The 10,000-nt window shown below is 54.2% G+C and overlaps 1 protein-coding gene across 1 annotated transcript in view; it reads left to right on the forward strand.

Moving 5' to 3' along the window:
- The window catches only part of LOC144952986 (carboxypeptidase D-like), a 34,989-nt gene that overhangs the window by 23,683 nt on the left and 1,306 nt on the right, over positions 1–10,000 (forward strand). Inside the window, exons 6-7 of the mRNA XM_078883468.1 lie at positions 5,338–5,469; positions 7,740–7,922. Coding sequence (XP_078739594.1) covers positions 5,338–5,469; positions 7,740–7,922 — 315 coding nt within the window. The remainder of the gene's footprint in view (positions 1–5,337; positions 5,470–7,739; positions 7,923–10,000) is intronic.

Raw genomic sequence — 10,000 nt, forward strand, 5'->3', positions numbered from 1 at the left:
CCACTCACCCACCACTCACCCACCACTCACCCACTCACCCACCACTCACTCACTCACTCACCCACCACTCACCCACCACTCACTCACTCACCACTTACCCACTCACCCCACTCACTCACTCACTCACCACTCACCCACTCACTCACTCACTCACCCCACTCACTCACCCACTCACTCACCCACTCACGCCACTCACTCACTCACCACTCACTCACTCACTCACTCACCACTCACCCACTCACTCACCACTCACTCACTCACCCACTCACTCACCCATTCACTCACTCACCCACTCACTCACCACTCACTCACCTACTCACCCACTCACCCACTCACTCACCCACTCACTCACTCACCCACTCACTTCACTCACCACTCACTCACCACTCACTCACCCACTCACTCACTCACTCACCACTCACTCACTCACTCACCACTCACTCACCCACTCACCCACTCACTCACTCACCCACTCACTCACCCACTCACTCACTCACCCACCCACTCACCCACTCACCCACTCACTCACTCACCACTCACCCACTCACTCACCCACTCACCCACTCACTCACTCACCCACTCACTCACCACTCACTCACCCACCACTCACTCACTCACCACTCACCCACTCACCCACTCACTCACTCACCCACCACTCACTCACTCACCCACCACTCACCCACTCACCACTCACTCACTCACCCACCACTCACACCACTCACCCACTCACTCATTCACTCACCCACTCACTCACCCACTCACTCACTCACTCACTTACTCACTCACCCACTCACTCACTCACCACTCACCTCACTCACTCACCACTCACCCACTCACTCACCACTCACTCACCCACTCACCCACTCACTCACTCACCCACTCACTCACCCATTCACTCACTCACCCACTCACTCACCACTCACTCACCTACTCACCCACTCACCCACTCACTCACCCACTCACTCACTCACCCACTCACTCACTCACCACTCACTCACCACTCACTCACCCACTCACTCACTCACTCACTCACTCACCACTCACTCACTCACTCACCACTCACTCACCCACTCACCCACTCACTCACTCACCCACTCACTCACCCACTCACTCACTCACCCACTCACTCACCCACTCACCCACTCACCCACTCACTCACTCACCACTCACCCACTCACTCACCCACTCACCCACTCACTCACTCACTCACCCACTCACTCACCACTCACTCACCCACTCACTCACTCACTCACACTCACTCCACTCACCCACTCACTCACTCACTCACCACTCACCCACCACTCACTCACTCACCACTCACCCACTCACTCACTCACCCACCACTCACTCACTCACTCACCCACCACTCACCCACTCACCCACTCACTCACTCACCCACCACTCACCCACTCACCCACTCACTCATTCACTCACCCACTCACTCACCCACTCACTCACTTACTCACTCACCCACTCACTTACTCACTCACCCACCACTCACTCACCACTCACTCACCCACCACTCACCCACTCACCCACTCACCCACTCACTCACTCACTCACCACTCACTCACTCACTCACCCACTCACTCACTCACCCACTCACTCACCACTCACCCACTCACTCACCACTCACCCCACCCACTCACTCACTCACCACTCACCCACTCACTCCACTCACTCACTCACTCACCCACTCACTCACTCACTCACCACTCACCCACCACTCACTCACCACTCACCCACTCACCCACTCACTCACTCACCCACTCACTCACTCACCACTCACTCACTCACCCACTCACTCACTCACCCACTCACTCACTCACCACTCACTCACCACTCACCCACTCACCCACCACTCACCCACCACTCACTCACTCACTCACTCACCCACTCACCCACTCACCACTCACTCACCCACTCACCCACTCACTCACTCACTCACCCACCAGTCACCCACTCACCCACTCACTCACTCACCACTCACTCACCCACTCACTCACCCACTCACTCACCACTCACCCACCACTCACTCACTCACCACTCACCCACTCACTCACTCACTCACTCACCAACTCACTCACTCACTCACCACTCACCCACCACTCACTCACCCACCACTCACTCACTCACCCACTCACTCACTCACTCACCACTCACCCACCACTCACCCACCACTCACCCACTCACTCACTCACCACTCACTCACTCACTCACCACTCACTCACCCACTCACTCACCCACTCACTCACTCACCACTCACTCACTCACTCACTCACCACTCACCCACTCACTCACCCACTCACTCACCACTCACCCACTCACGCACTCACCCACTCACTCACTCACCCACTCACTCACTCACCAACTCACTCACTCACTCACCACTCACCCACCACTCACTCACCCACCACTCACTCACTCACCCACTCACTCACTCACTCACCACTCACCCACCACTCACCCACCACTCACCCACTCACTCACTCACCACTCACTCACTCACTCACCACTCACCCACTCACTCACCCACTCACTCACTCACTCACCACTCACCCACCACTCACTCACCCACCACTCACTCACCCACTCACTCACTCACTCACCACTCACCCACCACTCACCCACCACTCACCCACTCACTCACTCACCACTCACTCACTCACTCACCACTCACCCACTCACTCACCCACTCACTCACCCACTCACTCACTCACCACTCACTCACTCACTCACCACTCACCCACTCACTCACCCACTCACTCACCACTCACCACTCACTCACTCACCACTCACCCACTCACTCACCACTCACCCACTCACTCACCCACTCACTCACTCAACACTCACTCACCCACTCACTCACTCACCACTCACTCACCACTCACTCACCCACTCACTCACCCACTCACTCACCACTCACTCACCCACTCACTCACTCACTCACTTACTCACTCACTCACTTACTCACTCACCCACTCACTCACCCACTCACTCACTCACCAACTCACTCACTCACTCACCACTCACCAACTCACCCACTCACCCACTCACTCACTCACCACTCACTCACCCACCACTCACCCACTCACTCACCCACCACTCACCCACTCACTCACTCACCCACTCACTCACTCACCCATTCACTCACCCATTCACTCACCCACTCACTCACTCACTCACCCACTCACTCACCCACTCACACACTCATCCACTCACCCACTCACCCACCCACTCACCCACCCACCCACCCACCCACTCACTCACCCACCCACTCACCCACCCACTTACCCACTCACCCACCCACTCACTCACTCACTCACCACTACATTCACCACTCACCCACTCACCCACTCACTCACCCACCCACCCACCCACCCTCCCACTCACTCACTCACCCACCCACCCACCCACCCACCCACCCACCCACTCACCCACTCACCCACTCACCCACCCACTCACCAACCCACTCACCCACCCACCCACTCACTCACCCACCCACCCCCCCACTCACCCTCCCACCCACCCACCCACTCACCCACCCACCCACTCACTCACTCACCACTACATTCACCACTCACCCACTCACCCACTCACTCACCCCCCCACCCACCCACCCACTCACCCACCCACTCACTCACTCACTCACTCACCCACCCACCCACCCACTCACCCACCCACCCACCCACCCACTCACCCACCCACTCACTCACCAACTCACTCACTCACTCACCACTCACCCACCACTCACTCACCCACCACTCACTCACTCACCCACTCACTCACTCACTCACCACTCACCCACCACTCACCCACCACTCACCCACTCACTCACTCACCACTCACTCACTCACTCACCACTCACTCACCCACTCACTCACTCACCACTCACCCACCACTCACTCACCCACCACTCACTCACTCACCCACTCACTCACTCACCACTCACCCACCACTCACCCACCACTCACCCACTCACTCACTCACCACTCACTCACTCACTCACCACTCACCCACTCACTCACCCACTCACTCACCCACTCACCCACTCACTCACCCACTCACTCACTCACTCACCACTCACTCACTCACCACTCACCCACTCACTCACCCACTCACTCACCACTCACCACTCACTCACTCACTCACCACTCACCCACTCACTCACCACTCACCCACTCACTCACCCACTCACTCACTCACCACTCACTCACCCACTCACTCACTCACCACTCACCACTCACTCACCCACTCACTCACCCACTCACTCACCACTCACTCACCCACTCACTCACTCACTCACTCACTTACTCACTCACTCACTCACTTACTCACTCACCCACTCACTCACCCACTCACTCACTCACCAACTCACTCACTCACTCACCACTCACCAACTCACCCACTCACCCACTCACTCACTCACCACTCACTCACTCACCCACCACTCACCCACTCACTCACCCACCACTCACCCACTCACTCACCCACTCACTCACTCACTCACCCACTCACTCACTCACCCATTCACTCACCCATTCACTCACCCACTCACTCACTCACTCACCCACTCACCCACCCACTCACCCACCCACCCACCCACCCACCCACCCACTCACTCACTCACCCACCCACTCACCCACCCACTTACCCACTCACCCACCCACTCACTCACTCACCACTACATTCACCACTCACCCACTCACCCACTCACTCACCCACCCACCCACCCACCCTCCCACTCACTCACTCACCCACCCACTCACCCACTCACCCACTCACCCACCCACTCACCAACCCACTCACCCACCCACCCACCCACTCACTCACCCACCCACCCCCCCACTCACCCTCCCACCCACCCACCCACTCACCCACCCACCCACTCACTCACTCACCACTACATTCACCACTCACCCACTCACTCACCCCCCCACCCACCCACCCACTCACCCACCCACTCACTCACTCACTCACTCACCCACCCACCCACCCACTCACCCACCCACCCACCCACTCACCCACCCACCCACTCACCCACCCACCCACCCACTCACCCACCCACCCACCCACTCACTCACCCACTCACTCACCCACTCACTCACCCCCCCCACCCACCCACTCACTCACTCGCCCACCCACTCACCCACCCACTCACTCACCCACCCACTCACCCACCCACCCACTGACCCCCCCACCCACCCACCCACCCACTCACCCCACCCCACCCACTCACCCACCCACTCACCCACCCTCACCACCCCCCCACCCACCCCCCACTCACCCTCCCACCCCCCCACTCACCCACCCACCCACTCACCCACCTACCCACAGGACTTCAGTGTCTCCCTTGCGGGCTGCCCCCATGTGACTGCCCACGTCAGCTGCTGCCCCTTCCCCGCCGCGTCAGCGCTGCCCTCCCTGTGGAGGGAGAACCGGGCAGCCCTGCTGGGCTTTGTGGCCGAGGTAGCGCACAAACACACCACACCACATCTTCTCGGTTCTTTCGGTAAAGTCACCACGTTGAAGGGAAGTAATAAAATAATAAAAATAAAATAATAATAAAATAATAAAAATAAAATAATAATTAAATAATAGATAAAACATTTTACAATAATTCACTTTAAACATAGTAAAATAATACAATTTAAACATAATAAAATAATTAAAATAAAACATTAAAATAATTAGAATAAAACATAATAAAGTAATAAAAATAAAATACAATTCTCACGACGTTTCGGCCACAACGCAAGCAGCCGTCCTCAGGTGAAGACCAGGTCTGTCGGAAAGACAGCGTCTGAATGAACAGGTCTGTCGGAAAGACAGCGTCATTCACATCATCATCATCAAAATCATCATCAACATCATCAACAACATCATCATCATTAACATCAACATCATCATCTACATCATCATCAACATCATCTTTTTTTTCCGTTGTAAAGCTTTCGTGACTGCAGCATGGATTCATCTTCTTGGTTCTTTCGGTAAAGTCGTCACGTAGAAGGGAAATAATAAAACAATTAAAATAAAGCATTATACAATAATACAATTCTCACGACGTTTCGGCCACAACGCAAGCAGCCGTCCTCAGGTGAAGAACGCGTCTGTCGGAAAGACGGCGTCTGAATGAAACACCTCCAGGCTTGGCAGCGTATATTTAAGCTGCTGGGTTGGAGGGGGGAAGGGCGCCTTGACAAAACAAATTGCATATCAAGAGGAATTTAGCATATTTATGGGAAATGCAGATATGGGATTAGAAATGCAGATATGGGATTAATACTACTAATCCCATATCTGCATTTCCCATAAATATGCTAAATTCCTCTGTTGATATGCAAATTCCTTTTGTCAAGGCGCCCTTCCCCCCTCCAACCCAGCAGCTTAAATATACGCTGCCAAGCCTGGAGGTGTTTCATTCAGACGCTGTCTTTCCGACAGACCTGTTCATTCAGACGCTGTCTTTCCGACAGACCTGTTCATTCAGACGCTGTCTTTCCGACAGACCTGCTCATTCAGACGCTGTCTTTCCGACAGACCTGTTCTTCACCTGAGGACGGCTGCTTGCGTTGTGGCCGAAACGTCGTGAGAATTGTATTATTTTATTATGTTTAAATGTTATTATTTTATTACTTCGCTTCTACGTGACTTTACCGAAAGAACCAAGAAGATGAATCCCTGCAGTCACGGAAGAAGCTTTACATCGAAATTTAATGTGTAGTAGTGTATAGTGTAGTAGTGTATAGTGTAGTAGTGTATAGTGTAGTAGTGTATAGTGTAGTAGTGTATAGTGTAGTAGTGTATAGTGTAGTGTATAGTGTAGTGTATAGTGTAGTAGTGTATAGTGTAGTAGTGTATAGTGTAGTAGTGTGTAGTGTATAGTGTAGTAGTGTAGTAGTGTATAGTGTAGTAGTGTATAGTGTAGTAGTGTATAGTGTAGTAGTGTATAGTGTAGTAGTGTATAGTGTAGTGTATAGTGTAGTGTATAGTGTAGTAGTGTATAGTGTAGTAGTGTATAGTGTAGTGTATAGTGTAGTGTATAGTGTAGTAGTGTATAGTGTAGTAGTGTATAGTGTAGTAGTGTATAGTGTAGTGTATAGTGTAGTAGTGTATAGTGTAGTGTATAGTGTAGTAGTGTATAGTGTAGTAGTGTATAGTGTAGTAGTGTATAGTGTAGTGTATAGTGTAGTGTATAGTGTAGTAGTGTATAGTGTAGTGTATAGTGTAGTAGTGTATAGTGTATAGTGTAGTGTATAGTGTAGTGTATAGTGTAGTAGTGTATAGTGTAGTAGTGTATAGTGTAGTAGTGTATAGTGTAGTGTATAGTGTATAGTGTAGTGTATAGTGTATAGTGTAGTGTATAGTGTAGTGTATAGTGTAGTGTATAGTGTAGTAGTGTAGTGTATAGTGTAGTGTGTAGTGTATAGTGTAGTAGTGTAGTGTATAGTGTAGTAGTGTATAATGTAGTGTAGTGTATAGTGTAGTGTATAATGTAGTGTAGTGTATAGTGTAGTAGTGTAGTAGTGTATAATGTAGTGTAGTAGTGTATAGTGTAGTGTAGTAGTGTATAATGTAGTGTAGTAGTGTATAATGTAGTGTAGTATATAGTATAGTAGTATATAGTGTAGTGTAGTATATAGTGTAGTGTATAGTAGTGTAGTAGTGTATAATAGTGTAGTAGTGTATAATGTAGCGTAGTGACGATAACCACTTTGCCACGGCTCCCTCCCCAGGCCCACCGGGGTGTGCGTGGCGTCGTGGTGGACGCTACCACGGGCGTCGCCCTCCAGGAGACGGAGCTGCTCCTGCCGTGGGGGGCGGTGCGAACCGACGGAGCGGAGTTCCGCGTCTACCTCCCCGTGGGAACGCACGCCATCGGAGTGCGGGCGCCCGGGTACACGGAGCGGGTCCTCACGGTGAGCGCACGCTCCTCACTCTGTCGCTCGCTCGCTCGCTCAGTCACTCGCTCAGTCAGTCGCTCACTCAGTCAGTCACTCACTCAGTCACTAGCTCCTCACTCTGTCGCTCGCTCGCTCGCTCAGTCACTCGCTCAGTCAGTCGCTCACTCAGTCAGTCACTCAGTCAGTCGCTCGCTCAGTCACTCAGTCACTCAGTCACTCACTCAGTCACTCAGTCACTCACTCAGTCACTCAGTCACTCACTCAGTCACTCACTCACTCACTTACTTACTCACTCAGTCAGTCAGTCACTCACTCACTCACTCAGTCAGTCAGTCATTCAGTCACTCACTCAGTCAGTCACTTAGTCGCTCACTCAGTCACTCACTCATTCACTCAGTCCTCACTCGCTCCTCACTCAGTCAGTCACTCAGTCACTCAGTCACTCACTCAGTCAGTCACTTAGTCGCTCTCTCAGTCACTCAGTCACTCACTCACTCACTCAGTCCTCACTCGCTCCTCACTCAGTCAGTCACTCACTCAGTCAGTCACTCAGTCACTCACTCACCCCCTCATGCTTGGCGACAGGTGACGGTGCGTCAGGAGGAGCTGACTGCTCACTCACACACTCACACACTCACCCTCACCCACCCACCCACTCACCCACACACTCACTAACCCACTCACTCACCCACCCACCCACTCACTAACCCACTCACTCACCCACCCACCCACTCACCCACCCACTCACACACTCACTCACTCACTCACCCAACCACTCACCAACCTACTCACACACTCACTCACCCACCCACTCACCCACCCACCCACTCACACACTCACCCACACACCCACCCACTCACCCACCCACCCACACACCCACCCACTCACCCACCCACCCACTCACTCACCCACCCACTCACCCACCCACTCACCCACCCACTCACCCACCCACTCACTCACCCACCCACTCACTCACTCACTCACTCACTCACTTGCCCCACACACTCACTCACCCACCCACTCACCCACCCACCCACTCACACACTCACCCACACACCCACCCACTCACCCACCCACCCACACACCCACCCACTCACCCACCCACCCACTCACTCACCCACCCACTCACCCACCCACTCACCCACCCACTCACCCACCCACTCACTCACCCACCCACTCACTCACTCACTCACTCACTTGCCCCACACACTCACTCACCCACCCACCCACCCACTCACTCACCCACTCACCCACCCACTCACTCACTCACTCACCCACTCACTCACCTACTCACTCACCCACTCACCTACTCACTCACCCACTCCCCTACTCACTCACCCACTCACCCACTCACTCACCCACTCACCCACTCACCCACCCACCCACCCACTCACTCACTCACCCACCCACCCACTCACTCACCCACCCACCCACCCACTCACTCACACACCCACCCACCCACCCACTCACTCACTCACACACACACCCACCCACCCACCCACTCACTCACTCACACACCCACCCACCCACCCACCCACTCACTCACTCACCCACTCACCCACCCACCCACCCACCCACTCACCCACCCACCCACTCACTCACCCACCCACTCACCCACCCACTCACTCACTCACCCACCCACCCGCTCACCCACTCACTCACCCACTCACCCACCCACCCACTCACCCACCCACCCACCCACTCACTCACTCACCCACCCACTCACTCACTCACCCACCCACCCACTCACCCACCCACTCACCCACCCACTCACTCACCCACCCACTCACTCACTCACTTGCCCCACACACTCACCCACCCACCCACCCACTCACTCACCCACTCACTCACTCACCCACTCACCCACCCACCCACCCACCCACTCACCCACTCACCCACCCACCCACCCACTCACCCACCCACTCACTCACACACTCACCCACCCACCCACCCACTCACCCACTCACTCACACACCCACTCACCCATCCACCCACCCACTCACTCACTCACTCACCCACCCACCCACCCACTCACCCACCCACCCACCCACCCACCCACCCACTCACTCACTCACTCACCCACCCACCCACCC

The sequence above is a fragment of the Lampetra fluviatilis genome, chromosome 71, assembly GCF_964198595.1.
Source record: "Lampetra fluviatilis chromosome 71, kcLamFluv1.1, whole genome shotgun sequence".
Lineage (NCBI taxonomy): Eukaryota > Metazoa > Chordata > Hyperoartia > Petromyzontiformes > Petromyzontidae > Lampetra > Lampetra fluviatilis.